This window comes from Chinchilla lanigera, unplaced genomic scaffold, assembly GCF_000276665.1.
Source record: "Chinchilla lanigera isolate Chin_1 unplaced genomic scaffold, ChiLan1.0 scaffold00156, whole genome shotgun sequence".
In the NCBI taxonomy this organism is placed as follows: domain Eukaryota; kingdom Metazoa; phylum Chordata; class Mammalia; order Rodentia; family Chinchillidae; genus Chinchilla; species Chinchilla lanigera.
In genome coordinates, this window is record NW_004955557.1 from 1,168,063 (window position 1) to 1,190,950 (window position 22,888).

The 22,888-nt window shown below is 37.3% G+C and overlaps 1 protein-coding gene across 6 annotated transcripts in view; it reads right to left on the reverse strand.

The window, feature by feature from the left end:
• Window positions 1-22,888, reverse strand: part of Atrx (alpha thalassemia/mental retardation syndrome X-linked) — a 305,334-nt gene that overhangs the window by 220,695 nt on the left and 61,751 nt on the right. For all 6 annotated transcript variants that reach the window (XM_005412622.2, XM_013508825.1, XM_013508824.1 and 3 more), the window contains one exon: window positions 13,507-13,619. In XM_005412622.2, coding sequence (XP_005412679.1) covers window positions 13,507-13,619 — 113 coding nt within the window. The remainder of the gene's footprint in view (window positions 1-13,506; window positions 13,620-22,888) is intronic.

The following is a 22,888-nucleotide window of genomic DNA, read 5'->3' on the forward strand; positions in this document are numbered from 1 at the left end:
AGGAAAATGGATGCACCCTGAGACCATAATGTTAAGTCAAAAAACATGTAAACTTAAATATCACATAGTTTCTCTCATATGAGAAACCCAAATTAACAGCAAAATAAAACACAGATAATAGCAAGTAGTCAGATAGGTTTTCTCAAATGGGAAAGGGATCAAGAGATGGCGAGTAGGGAAAAGGGATGACAAAAGGAATTAAGATGTATTATGTACATGTACCAACTCTACAGAAGGAGCACAAACATTACATACTGCAAAGATGTACTAATACAAAAGAGAAAAAAAGAAATGCACAGAATTTCAGGTTCTACTTAATAGAATTAGAAGTATTCCCTAAGACTGACTAAAGATAACAATAATTAATATCTACAGAGTGTGCCAAAAAATGTATACATGCTTCAGGAAAAAAAAATAGTATGATGTTTTTTCAACAGACAGTATTACCCTTATATGGGGAAACCCTAGAGGATGTCATATATAGCATAAAATCTACTACACTGTAGGCCCTTAGAGAAGAAACTGAAAATATATGAACAGCAATCTCAATGACCAATGTTACCCAAGCAGCAGTTTGCCATACTAAAATATGTCTGGAAGCTAATGGCCACCACTTTGAGCATCTCTTCTAACTTTAGTGGCCAAAGATTGCTTGTATTGATATCATGATGCCTCATAAATTTAGTATAAAAATATTTATACAAGCTTTTCTTTTCCTCAAGTATGTATACATCTTTTGGCAGATTTTGTATACCACATGGATTGAATGAAACATTTAGCTATAAAAAATTATAAAAGAAGAAATTAAAGACTCAACCTATGGAAAAACACCACGCTATGATGGTAATACTTCCCAAACTAATCTACAGATAAATGATAATCCCTATCAAAATACCAGCAGAATTCTTGGTAGAAACTGACAACCTCATTCTTACAATTCAGGGGCTGGGGATTTAGCTCAGCGGCAAAAAGCGCCTGCCTGGTAAGCGCAAGGTCGTGAGTTCGGTTCCTGGTACCAGAGAAAAACCAAAAAAAAAAAAAAAAAAAAACAATTCATATGGGGGCTGCAAGTGTAGCTCTGTGGTACAGTATGTTCTTAGCATACCTGAGATCCTGGGTTCAGTCCTACATATAATACACACATAAACACTTCATGTGAAATTGAAAGAGATTTAAACAGTAATTAATTTTAGCTGTGACACCCAAAACCACAAGCAAAAAAGGAACTACAAATATACACAAACACACACACATATACATACATTAGACTTCAACTAAGGATAACCTAGCAAATAGGTGAAAGTATTTCTAAATCATGTGTCTGACATGAATGTCCACTGAAGAAGGAATAAACAAAATATAAGGTACATAAAATGGAATGCTATTCAGCCTTTAAAAGAAAGGAAATTCTGATAACATTGTACAACATGGATAAAATCTTGAAGACATTACGCTAAATAACACAGATACAAAAGGATAAATACTGTATTACATATTTACATAGGGTTCCTAAAGTATAGTAATCCACACTTATCTAAGTTTTCACTTTCTGCAGTTTCAGTTACCCAAAACAAGACAACTGCAGCCAGAAAATATTAAATGGGAAATTCCAGAAATAATTGATAAATTTAAATTGAATGTTATTTAAATTGATTTTTTTTAATAAGGTCTCACTATGTAACTCAGGCTGTGCTCGAACTCACTATGTAGCCTAGGCTGGCCTGGAACTCGCAGTGATCCTCCTGACTCAGCCTCCCGAGTGCTGGGATTACAGGTGTGCACCACCACTCCCAGCAATGTTATGAAATCTTAAGCAATCTCACTCCTTCCCACCCAAGACATGAACCATCCATTTGTCTAGCATGTCCATGCAGTATATAATACATGTCCAATAGTCAGCTGCCATCTCAGTTATCAACAGTCATAGTATCAGACTGCAACAGCAAGCAGAAACACCAAAAAGACAGTATTTGGAGGCAGATTCATTTAAGTCGAGGGGCACTGACAGGCAATCCAATTGTCCCTCAAAATGTCAGGTGCCAAAGGCTCAAGTAAGGAGGCTTTTATGGGGTTGGTTTCAAAGGGGAGGTACAGAGGCAGAGTATTGGCTGTCTTTGATTGGTTCTTACAATATTCATCACAGTGACCAGCCCTTTCCAGGAGACAGTTGTAACAGGAACTGAAGTAAACTGGAGATTACCTGGGCAATTAACAGAATGTCTGGGGAGCATTTTTCTGCTACAAGAGTGTTTAAGTGAACTTTCCTTTACTTATCAATGCCCCAAAATGTAAATGTAGTGATTTTAGCCATTTGAATAAAACAAAGACAAGATGTAAACTGTTTTCTTTAAATAAAAAGGTGAACATTTACCACAGGTATGTGTGCACAGGAAAAACGGAAGTACTGTAATATAGAGATCAGTAGTATTCCAGGCGTTCACTGGGGGTGTTGCAATATCACTCTTAGGAAAGAATGAATTGCTGCGATCAAATTCACAAACACAACATAGAATGAAAGTTGACAGAGTTGGGTGGGAGGGGACTTTTGGGGGACTTAGCATTTAAAGGGTACAGAGCTTCAATTGGGGAACATAAAATGTTTTGGAGATGGATAGTTGCTGTGCAAGAGTTACACAGCAACTATACTTAATGTTACAGAATAGTCTCTTAAAATTGGTTATAATGGTGATGTGTGTTTTAACAAAGTCCACAATACATACAGAATTATTACAGGGCCAGGGATATAGCTCAGTGGTACAGCGCCTGCCTGACAAGCGCAAGGTTCTGAGTTCGATTCCCAGTACCAAAAAAAAAAAAAGAATTATTACAAAGCAACAATAGGGCCCGGGATATAGCTCAGTGGCACATGTGCCTGTCTGGCAAGTACAAGGTCCTGAGTTCGATTTCCGGTACAAAAAAAAAAAAAAACCAACAAAAGAAAAATATTGGCTAGGGATATACTCAGTGGCACAGCACCTGCCTGGCAAGCACAAGATCATAACTTTGATTCCCAGCACAAAAATAAATAAATAAAAGAAAATTATTTAAAGAGTGACCAAAGAATCTAAACAGACATTTCTCCAAAAAATACATACAGAAACTATCAGTAAGCATATGAAACAATACTCACCATCATTAGCCATCAGGCAAATGAAAACCATAAGTACAATGAGATGATATTTGACGTGTACTACAACAGCTAAAATCAGTAAGTCAGATAATATGCCTGCATAATCCCAGCTACTCAGGAGCCTAAGGCAGGAAGATCCAGAGTTCAAAACTCAGCAATTTAGCAAGACTGTCTTAAAAGACCTAGTTAAACCAGGAGCGGTGGTGCATGCCTATAATCCCCGAGGCAGGAGGATCGCTTACTTTGAGGCCAGCCTGGGGTACAAAGTGAGTTCAACGTCAGCCGGAACTGCACAATGAGACCCTGTCTCAAAAAAAAAAAAAAGAACTAGGGATGTACCTTAGTGTGAAGGCCCTGGGTTCAATTCAATAACCCAGTACCAGGGTAAAACACAATGAGATATTGCTAAATACAATGATCCCTCACCTATTGTGGGAGTTATGTTCCGGAGACCCCCAAGATTGGTGAAAATCCTCGATGGTAGTGGCGTTGTATTTGATTACTTATATATATTTTAAGGTTTTATAAACCCTTGTCACACTCCCACAAACTTTTCCCACTCTCTTATTAACTTTTCCCACACTCTTATAAGCACTGCATATGCTCTTAAACACTTTCTACACTTTTAAACCTACATAAATTTAACAACATGTAAAATTCTACATGGGTACTCACCAGTGAAGTACTGTACTCCATCTTTTGGGGCCTTAAAAACTGGGGCTTTGTCTTCGTCATTCATAAAAAAAATGTGAGACAGCATCTGTTTCCAAAAAAAGCCCGTCTCATCCATGTTAAAAACCTGTTCAGGCTTTTTTGGTTTTTTTTTTTGTTTTTTTTTTCAGGTACCGGGGATCGAACTCACGACCTTGCGCTTGCCAGGCAGCACTGTGCCGCTGAGCTAAATCCCCAGCCCCTTTTGGGTTTTTTTGTTTTTTTTCCTTGTTCAGGCTTACAACTCTCTTCCTCGATGATGGATTTGAACATGTCTTTCAAGTACTCCTCGGCTCCGGCTTTATCTGCAGAGGCACCTTCTCCATGCAGAGAAACGCTCTTGAGTCCAAAGCGTCTCTGAAATTTGTCAAACCAGCCCTTGCTGGCACTGAATGGGGTTGGTCTGGTGGGAGAAGCACTCGATGGTCCTGCTTCTACTTCGTCGTCCTCGTTACCTTCATGAACATCCGTGCGCTTTACAAAACTATCATAAAGTTTCTTGGCCTTCATCCGGATGGTGTTGGTATCCAGTGAGATATTCTTCTTCTTGCAGTCATTTATCCACAGGGCCAATGCAGACCCATCCTCACAATGGCCTTGTTGCGGGAAGTGACCACCCTCCTCTCTGCAGTCTGTTAAAAGTCATTGTTGCCATCGACCTAATATTCTTCTCATCCTTCTTTATGTAACAAACAGATTCGTTGATCCCCTAATGGCGGCCTACAGCCTCGTAGCTTTGCCTTCCTTTAACATGTCCAGAAGTTCCACCTTTTCTTTGATGGTAAGCACCTTCCTCTGGCACTTAGGTTCACTGTCAGAAGCCTTAAAAGGAGTACAACATTTGGGTGGCATCGTAGGGCTTGAAATAAATTCAAACTTTTACGAAAATTTCAGAAAAACACAACGCCGCTGAGCAACACGGCGCAGAGATCAGACATCGATGTGAAGTTGACACGGAGAGATGCTCAATGTATGGCACAGTGTGGGACAGCAAACAGACCTATGCTACGGTCACTGAGCCAATCAGCGCCCAGGATACAGAACACAATGCTGTGGTTGGTCACCTTCCAATCCATCAGCCAATACTGTGCCGTGTACAATCTCACTATGGCAAACTTTCACAAGTGGTAGTGGCTACTGCATTTCTATTGTGTACAGTACAGTATTCATTTGCTGATGAAATACATACTGTATTTTATTTCTATTTAATATTCTTTTAATATGTTTGAATTACCATTTTTATGTTGTTTTAAATTTTTAGGACAATAATAATTAAAATCATAAATATTACATAAATAACTATATATAGTACCACAAAAATCCCACAATATAGTGAAATCTCCACAATACGGAATTAGATATATTTTTTTTAAAAACCCATGATACAGTGAAGTCACCATAAGTGAACTGCGATATAGCGAGAGATGACTGCACTAGAATGACTAAAAAATTTTTAAGTAGTGTTAATATTAAATGTTGGCAAGGATACAGAAAGTGGATCACTCATACATTGCTGTGGGAATATGAAAATGTACAGCCACTCTAGAAAACAACTTAGCAGTTTCTTTAAGAAAAATAAACATGCAAAACAGGAATGGTAGCACACACCTGTAATCTCAGCACTGCGGGAGACTGAGGCAACAGGGTCATAAGTTCAAACTCAGCCTGGGCAACTTAGCCAGACCCTGTCTCAAAATAAAAATATTAAAAATTGCTTGAGGATGTAGCTCATTGTGCAGGCCCTGGATTCAGTCTCCAGTAGTGCAAAAAAAAAAAAAAAAGCAGCAATCATCATATGACCCTGTATACTCCTGGGTCTATCCCAGAGAAATAAAAACACTATTTCAAACAGAAAAAATTGTACATAAATGTTTACAGTTAGCTTTAATTCTAACAACAGAAATCTGAAATTCTTACTTCAGTAGATGAATATATAAGCTAGTATAGGTATACTATGAAATATTACTATGCAATAATAGGGACAGAACTATTGACACATGCAAAAACTTAGATGAATCTCCAGAAAATTATGCTAAGTGAAAAAAACTAATTCCAAAAGCTTATACACTTGTCTTGGTTACTTTTCTCTCATTGTTGGGACAAAATACCTGACGCCCAAAATTAAGGAAGGAAAGGTTTATTTCGCTTACAGTTTGTGGAGGTTTCAGTCCATACTTGGCAGGTAACAAGGCACAGTGGCACATGGCAGAGGGCTGCAGCTCATGGCGGCAGAACACAGCAAATGCAACAACCACTAAAAGGGAGGAATGCCTGCAAGCAGCCTCTTCCTCTCCCTTACATATGCAAACTATCCACCCCAGGGCGGGTGTAGCTCTCACACCCATAATCAATCAAACTCTAAAAGCCTGCCCCATGATCACATGAGGCTTTGGGGGGACACCCAGACACAAACCATAACAACACTGTATAAAACAATTTATAACACATTTGAAATGACATATTTGGAAGACGAATTAGTGGCTGGCAAATGTCAGGCACAAACAAAGGGTGGAGGAGGGAATGGGGTATGACTATCAAAGGGCAAGATAAGGAAACCTGCAGTGATAGAACTATATATTTACTGTGGTGGTAGATATATGAATTAATAAGAGATAATAAAACTCTCTACAACATAATATAGAAACACTAATATAAGTAAAACTAAGGAAATACATTTTAGATTAGTAGATTCTATCAATGTCAATATCCTGGCAACAATATTACAGTGCTATAGAATGTCACCACTAGCGGGAACTGGACAAAGTGTAGAAGAGCTTTCTCAGGATTGTCAACTGCATGTGAATCTGTAATTATTTCAATAAAAATTTCAGTTTTCAAAACTCTCAGCAAACTACAAATAGAAGGGAACTTTTACAATTTAAGGAAGAGCAATTTTCACGAAACCTATACAGCAAACACCAAACTGAATTTCCAAAGATTGTTTTCCCATGAAGACTAGGAAAACCATGGTCTGCTATTCCTAAATACAATACTGTAAAATACAGCAAGCACTACCAAGCATAATAAAGCAAGAAATGAAAAGGCATACTGATGGAAAGGAAAAAACAAAACTGGCCCTATTTGCAGACAAAATGGTTGCCTAAATAGAAAACCCAAAAGGTTAAGGAGGCATGCCTATTAAAACTAATAACTTAAGCGTTCAGGGGGGTCACAGGATACAAAGTCAACACAAAATAGCCAAGAAAGAAACAAGGAAAACAATATCTAATCCACAATAGCTTCAAAAAATTAAACACTTGGGATTTAACCCAACCCAGGAAGTAAAAAACCTCTATAAATGAAAACTACAGTTCAGTAAAAAAGATCAAAGAGGACAGCAAAAAATGGAAATACTGTATATCCCCTATTCCTCAACAGATAGGATAAATATGGCCAAAATGGCCACACTACCAAAACTGATGCAAAGATTTAATGTGATCCCCATCAAAATACCAATAGTTTTCTTCACAGAACTAGATAAAACAATTCTCAAATTTATACAGAAGAAATCCAAAATAGCAAAAGCAATCAATAAGAGCAATGCAAGAGGCAACACAATCCCAGACTTCAAGTTATATTACAAATCTACAGTGATATAAATAGCATTGTACCACAGTAGCATCAAAACAGACATGTAGATCAATGGAGAAGAATAGAGGATGCTGCCACAGATATAGTGGCACATGCCTGCAATCCCATCACTATGGAGGCTCAGGCATGGAGATTGCTGTGAGTTCAAGGCCAACCTTAGCTACATAGTGAGACCCTGTGTAAAACAAAAACAAAAAACCAAGAACAACAACAAAAAAGAGGATGAAAAAAAAAACCCAAGACATTCAGCCATCTAAACTTTGACAAAGGGGCTAAAAACATACACCAGGGGAAAGATAATTTCTTTAAACAAATAGTGCTGGGAAAACTGGCTATCTGCATGCAGTACATTGAATGTAGATCCACATCTCTCACCCTGTACTAAAATCAAATCTAAATGGATCAAAGGCTTATATATTAAAGCAAAAATAATACAGGAATTTGAGAACGGCCTGGAGAACATATTGAGATGCCACCTCCAAAAAAAAGCAAATAAAAAACTAAAATAGAGCCGGGGATATAGCTCACCAGCACAGTGCCTGCCAGGCAAGTGCAAAGTTGTGAGTTCAATTCCCAATAAAAACAAAAAAAAAAAAAAAAAAACACCTAAAATAGTTAAGACTATACAGTTAACTGTGAAAAATTATTTTTTTTCTTTTTTCTAGTTTACTGTACTGGAGATTGAACGCTGAGCCTCACTCAAGCCACACACGCAGTCTACCACTAACCTACACTCCTAGGGCAACATCTATTCTTTCCATATGTTTGACTGACAGTTTTTGAGTTTCTTAGGGAAAAAAATTGACAAGCAAGTTGTTCTTTAGTTTTGGGGAACAGGGTGAGACAAGGTCTCACAATGTAGTCCAGGTTGGTCCTGAACTCACTAGGTAACCCAGTCTGGCCTCTAAGTCATGATCCTTCTGCCTCAGCCTCCCAAGTGTTGGGGTTACGGATGTGCACCACCATTCCCTATTCCATATGTTGTTTAATGTTCTCTTTTCAACCAGACAAAACCAGGCACATTCAAAAGGCTCTAGATTCAATGCTCAGTACTGCAAAAACAAACGGAGATGCAGAATTTCAAATTTGTTTTCTTCAGTTTTTATTTCTTTCTGGAATTTTCTTTTTTTGTTGTTTGTCTGTTTGCTTTTTGTTTTTTTTTGTTTTTTTTTTTCTGGTACCAGGAATCGAACTCACGACGTCGCGCTCGCCAGGCAGGCACTGTGCCGCTGAGCTAAAACCCCAGCCCTCTTTCTGGAATTTTCTATCTTTCCATTCATCACAAGTATATTTCTCTTTTTATATTTGAGCATGGTTATTACAACTGCTTTAATATTTTTGTCTGTCAATTTCCACATGTTAGTTTGTCTCTACTGATACTCCTTCCTTTTGAGCATAGTTCACATTTCATTTCTTTATCTATTGGATACAGAACATTGTGGAAGCTCCAGTAAACATACTTAAATGGGTTATGTTCCTCCAAGTAGTTGTGTGATAGTAGACAGTTAACATACCTGAAATCAAGCAAACTCTGTCTGCTCTGCAGTAGACAACAGAAAGATTTCTTCTACTCTTTTAGCCCTAACTGGACGGCCTGGAATCTAGGATAGACTTAGGGAGTTCAGTCAAATGTCTGTATGGGTATAGGTGTCTGGGGTTTTGGGGATTTCTTGTTTACAGAATTTGTGTCTTTCATTCAGTTGTTCTAATTGAGATCTCCCCAGGCACTTTATAGCTGCTAGCTATGGTTCTCCTAATATATTCCTTGGTACTGCATCAAGACTGCAGGCTCTTTTCCACACCTTAAGCGTCACAAATGGAATTAAATGGACCTCCTCTGATTCAAAAAGGCTAATTAAAGGAGAATTCACCCACTGGCATTTCCTTCTTTGCTGTGTTGACTCTCCAGTTTTTCTCCTGTATGTCTATGTCTAGTTTCTTAGGTATGTTGCCCAGAGTTTATGTAGCTCTTGATATTTCTGAACTGTATTTGTTTGTCCAACTGCAGTTCCTATAATACAACCAGAAGCAAAACTCACTAATTAGTGAACTAAGGACTCTGACAACGTTTAAAGAATCTTAAACAAATACTGAAGTGTTGTTAGATTTCTTTTCTGTGGTGGTATGGTTAGCAATTCTGAAACGATATATACCGTCATCCCTCACCTATCACGGGAGTTATGTTCCAGAGACCCACCCCCCGGAAGGTAGGTGAAAATCTGCGAAATAGCAGCATTATATTTATTATTTACATATATTTTAAGGCTTTATAAACCCTTCCCACACTCCCATAAACCTTTCCCACTCTCTTATTAACCTTTCCCACACTCTTATAAACACTTCATATGCTCTTAAACGCAAGGAGAGATGCTGAAGGTGTGGACACAGTACAGGAGAGCAAACAGACCGATGCTCGGTCACTGAGCCAATTAGCATCCAGGATACACAACACAATGCTGTGGTTGGTCACCTTCCATTCCATCAGCCAATAGTGAGCCGCATACAATCCCACTATGGCAAACTTGTGCAAGGGGTAGTGGCATTTCTATTGTGTACAGTATGGTATTCATCCGCTGATGAAATACATACTGTATTTTATTTTGATTTAATATTCTTTTAATATGTTTGAATTAACATTTTTATATTTTTATATTGTTTTATGTTTTTTAGGCAAAAATAATTAAAAATCATAAGTATTATACAAATACCTATATACAGTACCGCAAATTCGACAATATAGCAAAAACTCCGCAATACAGAATTAGATTTTTTTTTTTTAAAAAAAAACCCATGATACAGTGAAGCCACAATAAGTGAAATCACGATATAGCGAGGGACAACTGATACAGGTACAGTGAGGACTACACAAATGAACACATAAACTGACAACAGGTGTCAAGTTTCTTTTTATGGGAGAAAGAAGTTAAAAATACAAAAACAAAGCTGGGCATGGTGATCGTGTAGACCTGTAATTCCAGTTACTTGGGAGGCTGAGGCAAAATTGTGGCTTCGAGGCCAGCTTTAGCAAGGCCATCTGAAAATACAATTTAAATAAGGATTGGGGATATGGGGATATAGCTCAGTGATACTTATGTTAAATCTCCAGTAAGGCAAAAGAACAAGGGAACAAGGGGGGCAGCTAGAATGAAGCCTATGGTATCAAATTAGAAGTTATCAGTATCAACTCAAGAAAACGTAACACACATATTGGCTTTGTCTGTGAAAGAGCCTAGAAACCAAGGACATCCTGGAAGCAATGAATATATCATGCACTCTGATGATGGTTTCTCAAAGATCATATTCAACTGCCAAATGAAACAGAAACTACTCGGAGAAATAACTGATTATAAGGCTGGGGAAAGAAAAATTGAAAGTAAGCCTTGAACATCCTGTGGAAGCAGAAAGTAAGTGTACAAGGAATGATGAAGGCTTGTAAAATGTAAATGGAGACCATTCAGATGTGGCAAAATTGGTATACAATTTGAGCATCAAAATAATGACAATAAGAAAATATTCACGGAGGCAGGTATGGTGGAGCACACCTGTAATCCCAGCACTTGAAAGGCTGAGGAAGGAAGATCACCACAATTTCAAGATTAGCCTGGGCTACAAAATGACTTCAAAGCCACCCTAAACTACATAATGAGACACTGTCTTTAAGTAAAAAGGAAATATTAATGGAAAAAGAGTACATATGAATACAGAACACAACCCTACCCCTTGCTCCTTTATTTCAACTAATAAAGGTAGTGTTCATTCAGCCACAATTCAGGAATGGATATTTTGATATAAAGAATTTCTAGTAATGGCCAACAAGATTCCACACCCAAATTCCCAGAACCTTTGAATATACTATCATTTCCATGACTATGTCATGCAAATTGGCACAGTTAGTAAGATTATGTGAGGCTGATCATATGAGTCCTTATAAGCAGAAATTTTCTCCAGCTTTTATTCCTGAAAATAACAAATAGTAAGGAAAAGGGTAACTCAGGGAGACGCAAAGTATGCAGAAGACTCAACGTGTTTGCTCCTCCTGGCTTTGAGGATGGAGGGGACAATGGGAAAAGAAATTTGGACAGTTGAAAAGAGCTAGGAGAAAGGATCATAGCCAACAGCAAATGAAAAATGAGATCTCAGACATATAATCTATCACAAAAAATTTCATTATTCCAACAACTTGAATAAGTTTGGGAATGTATTTTTCCACAGAATCTCCAGAAAGTCTTACTGACACCCTAACTTTTATCTTGTGATACCCTGAAATAAGCCTTACAAAACATACCAGACTTCTGATCTATGAGATAATAAACTGGGGTTGTTTTTAATTTTCTTTTATGTTAATTTTATGATCATTTGTAACACAAAATCCATTAAACTACTGATGAAAAAATACCTAAGTTATTTCAACATGCTCTTCATCCAATTATTTATTATTAAATTACAAAGGAATAAGTGAATTGTTTAGATCAATCTAATGAACAACTATAAGAAAATAACATAAGTAACATCACCAATAAAGTAACAAATCATAATACACAATATCACATACTTTGTGATATGACAAACTCACTGAGAACACAACACTACTTTATGTAGTATTCCTACCAAAAATATGTATCCTGAATCTTCTCCTAAAAATACAGACAATCAACTAATATAGGGCCAATCAACAAAGTAATAGACCTGTAAATTTCATATGTTTCAAGCTACCAACACAGAAGAGAAAATTGTTTAAGATTTTAAGAATACAGAGACATGTCAACTATATGCAATAAGTAATCCTAAACTAAATTTTGGACTTAGTTTTACCCATCTATTCACCCTTCCCATTGGTATTTCTTATTTTCTGTCTTTTGGTGTCTATATTTCAAACAGCTTTATTTCTAATGTCAGAAAATCTTTAATTTCTCCTAGTATACTGTAGATCTGCTGATATCAAGTTCTCCCTTTTCGTTTGTCTGGAGATGTCTTTATTCCATCCTTCTTGTTTCTTGTTGTTTTGTTTTGTGATTTTTAGACAGGATCTCACTATGTAGTTCAGCCTGACCTCGAATTCACAGGGATCCTCCTGCCTCAGCTTCCCAAGTGCTGGGATTACAGGCATGTGCCACCACACCTAGCTGCATCCTTCATTTTTAAAAGATGTTACCACTGAGTATAGAATTCTAAATTTGCAATTATTTTCATTTCTTACTTTAAAGAAAACATTTCATTGTCATCTATTTTGTATCACTTCTGATGTTAAATAAGTCATCACTATTACTATTGTTCCTTTGCAAAGAATATCCTTTTTCCCCATGGCTGTTCACAAGATTTTGTCTAACCCTTTGCTCTTTAGGTGTTTGATTATGACAGATTAGCTGGAGTTGTCTTTTTATTTGCCCTGCTTGGGATTCATAGAAACTCTTGAGCCTGTGACTTAATGTCTTTCATCACTTCTGGAAAATGCTTAGCCAGTATCTCTTCAAATTCAAATTCTGACCCATTCTCTTTTCTCCTTCTGAAATTCTAATTATATGGTTGAACTTTTCACTATGATTTATCTTACTTTTTTTTCTATATATCTTGTATGTGTTTGTATATTAAGCTTTATATATGCAGCTACTTGAAAATGGTACTCACATGATAACAGAATGTTTTTTAAACAGAAAAGGAGAAAGGAAGGCTTAAGTGTTTTTCATTTAATTACTAAATCGACTCAGAGATATTATCAAGCAACATAAAAATTTACTTCCTAGTATACAACTAACTACTAGAATAAATATTTCTACACTACTGCCACCTCTAGTCCTATCTATTCATTATGATTAACATTCATTATTCACCACCTCCTATCAGATATTTCCACTGTACACAAAACCATATGAAGTGCTTCCTTCTCTAAGTTCCTACAAACTTACATTTTTACTTATCAAAATTAAAATTTCCTAGATATTAGCAAAGATGTACAACAGGAATTTCCATGAAAAGTACTAATTTCATTTTTCAAGTATTGAAAGCCTTTAATAGTTGCTTCCTCCAAAAACTAAACAAAAATGATAGCAGAAACAATAGATTCTTTTTCAATTTACCTGTGCTTTGGCTCATCACAAGTCGTGGAGGAGAACTTGTTTCTTCAGACTCTTCTGATGAATGTGCCAGGAAGTCATGAAGCTTCTGCACCAATGTATTCAACTTGCTTTCACTATCAAAGAAAAATTTAAATATAAATATTTAATAAACTAAAATCCTTTCTACACTGAGATATGTATAGTCAAAGTACAAATTAAAAGGATTCAATTTTATTTCACCGAGGACTTAACATAAGGGTAACATATCTAACTTGTATACTTACCAAGGATCAAAATATCATTTAAGAAAAATGCTGACATTACTTACTCAATATTTTCAAGATTTTATTATCTTTCAATGTGCTGTATCTGGCATGTTTAAATAGAAGTTAAGCTTTTACTTTGCATTAAACTATTTAAAATGTATCACTAGATTCTACTTCTAACCTAAATTTTAAGAATAACTAAACCTACCTAGTACAAGACTATCAAAAGAAACTAAAAATCCAGGGGGATAAAAGGCAAAAAATGTACTTGTATTTGGGTTTAATCCATCTTTTTTTCACAATCAATAGCAGTACATACCTTGTCATAGTATCAGTAAGCATTTTAGTTATTATTTTCTCTCATTTGTATAGAGATTCTACTTAGAAAACCCTTAGAAATCAAAACACAAGCATGGTGGTGCTTGCCTGTAATCCCATTACTGGAGGCTAACATGGGAGGATCACAAGTTCTTGCCCAACCTGGTACCTCAAAATAAACACATAAATAAATAAGAAGAGCTAGAAATGTAGTTCAGTGTGAATATCCTAGATTGAAATCCCAGTATCACAGAAGAAAGAAACAAAAATATTAAGGAGTTTTACTTTTCCGAGAAGATTGAAACTTTCCAACACTAAAAATTAAAAAAAAAAGACTTTTATTCCTTCACATTAAAAAAAAGTTTGGAGATTGTGCCATTTTGTGAGATTTGTATAACCCACCAAAGAAGAAAAGAAGAAATTGTCAGGACAGCTGCCACTTGGGGTCTAGCCTATCACCATAAACTTGGACCTTATGATCGTTCTGCCAAGACTCGGTGCCCAGAGATTACAATATTTGCTGGGAAGGAGCTGCAGTCTCCCCGGACCAGCATACCCCGGAACTGCAAGCTAGAAAGAGACTGAGAGGGCTGCAGAAACGCTAGGAGAAGAGAGCACCAGGGCCAGAGAAAGGGGGTGCAAGTCATTCCAGTTGGGACTGTCACATTCTCAGCCCCGGGTGCCACTGAAACAATTCACCAGAGAGAGAGAGAAACTGAGCTGAGTTACCCCCAGAAATAAGCTGGGAACAGCAGGGGCAGGAAGAGGTGGCTAAGGTGATACTGTCTGTTGTCTCCCCCAGCTGGGCACCATGATAAGCACAAACCAAAGAAAGAATGAATTGGGGCACAGCTAAGAAGGTGCACTCTGGGAACATACAAAGGTGGCTGGGGTGGCAATGAGGAAGAGCAGTGGCACAAGTGTCCCACCATCTTCATGAGGAACAATAGAGAGACTCCTGATGATGACAGACTAAAGGCAGCACGAGTGACAAGTCGTTCTGGGATACTGATCTTGATCCTAAACAACAGCACAAGATAATGGTCCCCATTATAAATACCTCCACAAGAAAGTGTAGTGGTACAGACTTTCGGTTTTTTTCTTTCTTTTTTTTTTCCTCCCCATTTCTTGGGTTTTTGCTTGCTTTGGCTAGGTTTGATGTGTGTGAGTGTGTATGCATGCATGCACACACACACACACAGATATATAAGAAGTGACTGAAAATTAGAGTGTATTAAAAAAAAAAAAAAGCCAGGCATGGTGGTATGCACCTGTACTCCCAGCACTCAGGAGGCTGAGGAAAATCACTGCCAGTTTGAGGCCAGCCTGGGCTAGTGAGTTCAAGACCAGTCTGAACTACATAGCAAGACCCTATCTCAAAAAAAAAAAAAGAGTGTGTTTAACACAGTCCCACCAGCTTGAACCACCAGCAGTACATGCATGACTATCCCTTTGGGCAAGTCCCACTGGTGATACAAATGGATCTGATCATTTTTATAAGTCTTCTTACTAATAAAATTAATAAAAAGTCTCTAAATGGAACAAATCTAATTACTTGAAATTGAATAATTACTGCCCAAATATAAGTAGTAACACTATTCATGGGCCAGTGATATACCTGAGCGGCACAAGTGCCTGCCTGGCAAGCACAAGGTCCTGAGTTCGATTCCCAGTACAAAAAAAAAAAAAAACAACTATTCATAACAATTTTTTAAATTATTATACTAATTAAACATTTCATTAAAAGAAATGTATTTCTATTCATGAATAGTTTATCAATAATTAATTCTCTAAATTTTAACATGATAATATTCTAAGTACCCCACTGAGCTGGGGATATAGCTCAGCGACACAAGCACCTGCCTAGCAAGCACAGGGTCCGGAGTTTGATTCCCAATACAAAAAAAAAAAAAAAAAAAAAAGGAAAAGTACCCCATTGCCAGTGTATATAATATGAATGTACAACTACTGTACAACACATCAGTTGTATTATAATTTTTATACCATTTTAATGTTTTCTTTAAGGAATTGTAAAATGATGACATCTGGTCTGCTAAATCAATGCCTTTCTTCGCATTGCTGTAATAAAAAAACCCCTAGGAAGTGGTACAAGCCTCCCAATGGGATAGGCACATATGTACCACCAATGGTTCAAGCTGGCAGGAACAATTAAATTCAAATTAGAGCCACCCAACAGCCTGATATATGAATTACAGTCCCATTGTAAACATGTTAAAACAAAAAATGTATTGCAGTAAAAGACAACTGCCATCAATCACCCCCAAAAAAATCCTCCTCATTTCCACCACACACCATCACTCCTACTACTTTCTAATGCAGTTCTGGAAGTCTTTTTTCATGAGTGTCTTTAGTTACACTACACTAGCTGCCTCAATGTCCCAAACTAATTCAAAATCTTTACCTTTCATTTTGATGTTAGAGAAGAATGAGAAGTTCCTTGGTGCCAGATTTGGTGAATAAGGTGGCTAAAAATATACTAAAATGTTTTATTGAGCCTGCCTTTCTGTTGGATGGCACTCAGCAGCAGCATGTGGTGTTTTTAATCACACCTTATAAAGACAATCACGAAAGAGTATTCAAAGTGACAGGGAGTGTTTTGAGGGAGATTAATAGCAATGTGTCTTCTACTGTAATAATTTTTTAAATTGAAACACTTACTGCATTTTTTGTTTATGTGTGTAAGGTTTGCAATTTTGACTGTTCGTGTTATTGGTAGTTAGTCTCTCCTCTCAAAGTAGTCCTAGGGACTGACCATAGCATATGGAACACACTGGATACTTTCACATGAGACATAACCATAGTCCAGGGCATAGCACAAAAGGAAAGCCAGAGACTTAAAATACTCCCATAGACTTGTGGTACAAATATCCACTCCAACTGATCTGCAAACAGCAAAATAAAAACACAGTGCCTATGCGAAAACAAGGTAATAAAATGGCTCCAAATATTTGTAACTGCGCACAAGCTGATCTCAGAGATACTGAAGTAAGTGAAAATCCAGCTAAAAAATTCTAAAGACTGCTGGTGTGTGGTGACACACACTTGTCATCCCAGCACTCAGGAGGCTGAGGCAGGAGGATCACTGCAAGTTTGAGGCCAGCCTGGGCTACGTGGTGAATTCAAAGCCAGCCTGAAATACAAAGTGAGACCCTGTCTCAAAAAACCAAAAGAATTCAAAAGACTGACAGTTAAAATGATCAATGAGATAAAAAAAAAAAATAAGCAGCCGAATGAATTAAGAAAGACAACACAAGATATAAAGACCAGTTCAGTAAAGAGACAGAGGTTGTAGAAAAGAATCAAGCAGAAATCCTGGAAATGAAAACTTCCATCAGTCAAATATAAAACTCAACTAAAAGTCTTGACAGTAGGAAAGACGAAGAACTATCAGGACCTGACAACAAGGTGGAACACTCTGACAATAATAAAGAAAACAGAATAAGAAACAATAAGCAAATTATTCAAGAGCTCTTGGATAACAACGAAAGACCAAATTCAAAGGAAATATACTCTGAAGATAGTAAAGAAAAAAAGACTAATGACACAGAAAAATCTGTTCACTGCAGTTATTGTAGATAACTTACCAAATCTGAGGAATGAGATAAATACTCAGATAATGGATGCATTTAGAATTCCAAATAGACACAACCAAAAATGAACCTCTCCAAAAGTATCATAAAAAATTCAGGAGAATATTGCAATATGTTAAAGAAAAATGCCAATAAGGGCAAAGCCATCAGAGTAACAGCACACTTCTCAATAGAAACTCTAAAGTCAGTCTCAATAACTTAACAATTAAAACAATCTCCTCCGTCCTGTCAGATTACAAGGAAGTGAAACTAAAAATCAAAAGCAAACAAAAAAACAAAATAAAATAAAATAAAAATAAACACAGGAACTACCCAAACACAGGCAGGTTGAATGATCAGAGTCACTGAAGAAATCAGAGGAGAAATTTAAAACTTCTTAAAATCAAACAATAAGGGAAACACAACACACCAGAACCTATGGGATCAATGAAAGCAGTTCTAAGAGGTAATTTTATAGCTATGAGTACATACATTAGAAAAACAGAGAGATCCCAAAGAAATGACATAATGATGCATTCTCAGAGAAAATGTAAAATAGTACAACTACTACACAAGTCAGTATGGTGACTCCTCAAAAAAAAGTACAAATAGGGGCTGGGGATTTAGCTCAGCGGCAAAGCGTCTGCCTGGCAAGCGCAAGGTCGTGAGTTCGGTTCCCGGTACCGGAGAAAAACCAAAAAATAAAAAATAAAAAAAAAAAGTACAAATAGAAATACCATTTGATCCAGGTGACATTCCTGAAAGAATTAAAAACAACATACTATAGTTATATATGTATACCCATATTTATTAGTGGCTGATTTCACAATAGCTAAACTATGCAAAACGCTAGATGTGCATCAGAAAGAAAACACTGCAGATGTACATGACAGAATATTATTCAGCCATAAAGAAGAATGAAATCATGCAGTTGCAGAAAAACGTGTGGAACTACCGAGCACCCTATTATTTGAAAAATACCAAGTTAGAAAGTTAAATCTCAGCCAGAGATGTAACTCAGCAGCATAGCACCTGCCCAGCAAGCATGAGGTTGTGAGTTCGACTGCTGGTACCAAAAAAAAAAAAGAACACAGAAAGTTAAATATCACATTTTCTCTTGTATCAGAAAACTAATAAATAAGTGAAATAGCAAACTACAAGGTAAACTTGGAAATGGGTAAAAGAATCAGGAGAGGGAGGAAAAGAAGAGAATGAAGGATTGAAAATGATCAAGATATATGCTATCTATATAAGAATATACCAGCTTCCGAAAATGAAACATAATAACCTGTATTAAAGAAAATGCAAATCAAAACAATGAGATTCCAGCTTACCCCAGTCAAAATGGCTATCAACAATACAAAAATCAATACACACTGATGAGGATGCAAGAAAAAAAGAACCTTCTACAATGCTGGTGGGAATATGAATTACTATAGCCACTATGGAAATCAGTATGAAGCTTCCTCAGAAAAACTAAAAGTAGAGCTACCACTTCATCCAACCGTACCACCCCTTGATATGTACACAAAGGAACTAATGTCAGCAAACTAAAGGTATACCTACATACCCATGTATATTGTAGCACAATTCACAAAGGCCAAATTGTGGAACCACCCTAGATGCCCATGAAGAATATATATATATCACATACATAATATACACCAGATCATAATTCAGCCACAAAGAACAATGAAATTCTGTCATTGTCAAGAAAATGTCAAGATCTACCAGTCATGGTGGCGCAAACCTGTAATTCTACCACCAGGGAGGCTGAGGCCAAAGCACCTCCACAAGTACAAGGCCAGTCTAGTCTACATAGTATGTTGAAGGCCAGCGTGAACTGACCTACATAGCAAGACTCTGTCTCAAAAAGGAAAGAGGGAGGGAGAGAGGGAGGGAAGAAAAATGGATGGATCTGAAGTCCATCATGTTGAATCAGACTCAGAAATACAAATATTGCTTGTTCTTTTTAATATATGGAATCGAAAAATGATGACAAGAAAGTAAAAGGAAGACTATTATTAGACAGAGAAAGCTACCCCCTAAAATTGTGAAACTACGAAGGGAGGGCCAAAGTGGTGATGGGACAGTGAAAATGATCAGAGTATGTTTCTGTGCATGTGTAAATCTGCCAAAGTGAAACCTATTAATCTGTACAACCAATAAAAGAGTAAAAATAATAATCTTTATTACTAATGAGCACTAAGAAATAAAAATAGGTTAAGCACAGTGGCACATGCCTGTAATCTCAGCACTCCAAGAGGCTGAGGCAGGAAGATTGAAGGTTTGAGCCCAGCCTGAGAAAATTACAATGCAGAAAGAAGACCCTGTCTCAAAATAAAAAAACAAAAGGGATTTAAGATGTAGCTCAGTGGAAAGGTCCTCTGTTCAATTGCAATATTACAGTAATAATAATAATAACAACAACAATAATAATAATAATGAACCAGTAGGCTGGGGGTACAAGTCAGTGGTATAGCACCTGACTAGCATATGTGAGGCCTAAATTCTATCCAACCCCAAAAGGAAAACAACAATCAGTAATTTATCAAATATATTTACTGACTACTTACTATCTATAAAGGCTCAGTAGTACTTTTTAAAATTATTTTACCTTGTGCTTCACACAGAATAATCATATAACTGGCTGACATAAAAATGAACGTGGAGCTGGGCGTTTTGATGCATACCTATAATCTCCACACTCAGGAGGCTGAGGCAGGTGGATCACCAAGGGTTCAAGGCCAGTCTGGGTTACAAAATGAGTTCAAGGCCAGCCTGCACTACAAAGCAAGACCCTGTCTCAAAAAAAAAAAAAAAAGAACGTAGAGCACAGCTTCAATGAGTCAAGACATTCAAGGAAACATATCTCATAAACTCTGTATCATAAACTGTCAAGATAGCTGGATGTGGTAGCATATGCCTGTAATCCTGACACTCTAGAGTGAGGCAGGTGGATCACTATGAGTTCCAGGCTAGCTTGGGCTTCATAGTGAGTTGATGTCCAGCCTGAACTATATAGCAAAACTATGATCCAACCAAAGCAATAAAAATAAAAAATAGACTATCATGTATTATAGTTCAATTAAATGGGGTTATAAGGACTTCATTATTTTTTTGGAGACAGGGTCTCACTATATAGCCCAGGCCAACCTTGAACTCACAGCAATCCTCTGCACTCCGAGCTGGGATTACAGGTATGTGCCACCATGCCCCGTGAAGAGCTCAAAATTTAAATGCAAAAATAAACACTGGAAATCTAATGTGACTGAATAGAGGAGGAGTCACATCTGAGAGACTCAGAGAAGATAAACAAAAACCACTGGGGGGCTGGGGATTTAGCTCAGCGGCACAGCACCTGCCTGGCAAGCACAAGGTCGTGAGTTTGACTCCCAGTACTGGAAAACAAAACAAAACAAACAAAAAAAAAAAAAAACACTGGTAATTTTAAGGGGAAGGACATGCACCCTGATACAAAAAATCAGCTTTAAAGAACAGACTTGTAGAGCAAACAAAACATGCATATAGGAGTTAAAAAGGGGAAATGGCCCAAAAAAGGAGAGGAAAGCAAATACCAGGTAGTAGAACTCTATGAAAAGTACACAGAAAGGCTGAAAAAACTAGACGAGTTGAAAGAGAAAATGACCCAAAGTTCACAGCAAATTGAATGAATATGTCCATGAGTTTTGGGACATACTGCTAAGTAAAAAACTGGATAAGCTAACCAAAACAGTCCAAAACTTGAATGGCAGATTCAACAAGGATATGGAATCCTCAAAAAGATGTCAGACAAAGGGCTGGGGATTTAGCTCAGCGGCACAGGGCCTGCCTGGCAAGTGCAAGGTCATGAGTTCAATTCCCGGTACCAGGGGAAAAAAAAAAAAAAGATGTCAGACAGAAATACCTGAAATAAAAAACTGAAGGATTCATAAATTCCAGGAATGACTAATATGAAGATAGAATGTCTGAAATTGAGGACAGAATAGTGAATTACAGTGAAATACTCAAAAAAGCCACAAAGAAAATAAGAGAACAAAAGGAGATTATATAGCAGGTACTAAATGACAAAAAGAAGACTAACCTAAGGCTGACAAGAGTTACACAAAAACTAGAAGATGTACCATGGTAATCCTGGTCTGAAGAAGAGGGACAGCAGGTTCAGACATTTGGTATAGATGCTTGGCTGAGGAGCCAACTGGACAAAGCTACCGTCTGTGGGATTACGAATAAAATCCTCTAAATCAGAATCCCACCTAAGCAGAAAGATACGGCAGTCCAAAAGAAAACTCAGATAGCCGATTCACTCCTCATTCCTGCCAGTGGGCTATCTCATACCTGCATGGGGCATGTCCTGTCCCTCACTGGGACCAGAGTCCAGTGTAGAGGACCCTTTGTCCTGGGAAACAGGGTATAGTAGGAAAGAGGGGCACCCTCTCACCTGTCATGTAATGTAGATTTGTGGGGAACCTGGCATTAAACCATTCATAGACTACCTGCTTCTGAGTCAGGGATTCCTACACAGTGGAGTGGCTCACTCACTGTGATCTACCCAAAGTCAGACCTCGACACAGGGTTCCTTTAAAAAAAAAAAAATTGAGGGAGCCTCAGTGAGCCGCACAGGAGGGGAGAGACCTATCACCTCTCTGCCACTTCAGGAACCTCAGTCCTGAGGAACCCTGGTGCCTGGCCCATCACCCTACATCTCAGGACCAACAACCAGCCCAGGAAGTGCCAGGACCTTGGCAAACGGATTGTCTAGAGGAACCCAGGGTAAATCCACTCTAACAAGGGGAAACACTTTGATACAAACTCTTAACTCAGTTGGTCCTGTTATAACTATAGACTTTCCTCCTATGGTATAAAGTACAAAATCAATAGTTACCACAGTTTGTCAATTTCTAACTTGTGACTGATGCTATCATTATTGCTAAGTGTACTACTGTAGCTAGGATGTCATATCTGTTGTAATCACTTGTTTTCCCTTGGGTAACAATCATTAAAAATTAAACAGCTTTCCTAAAAATGCTTTTGTTACAGTAGCTGTTTTGCTTTATAAATATTGTACTTCAGGTAAAAATGTGAAAAATAGGAAAAATTGTTATACTTTATGCTCCAAAACATACTAGAACATAAAATGTAGATCATGTATGTTGTCTAAATAACTTTTTGCCCATTACTTGGTTTACATAAAAAAAAAACAGTGAAAAATAAAAATTAAAAAAAAAA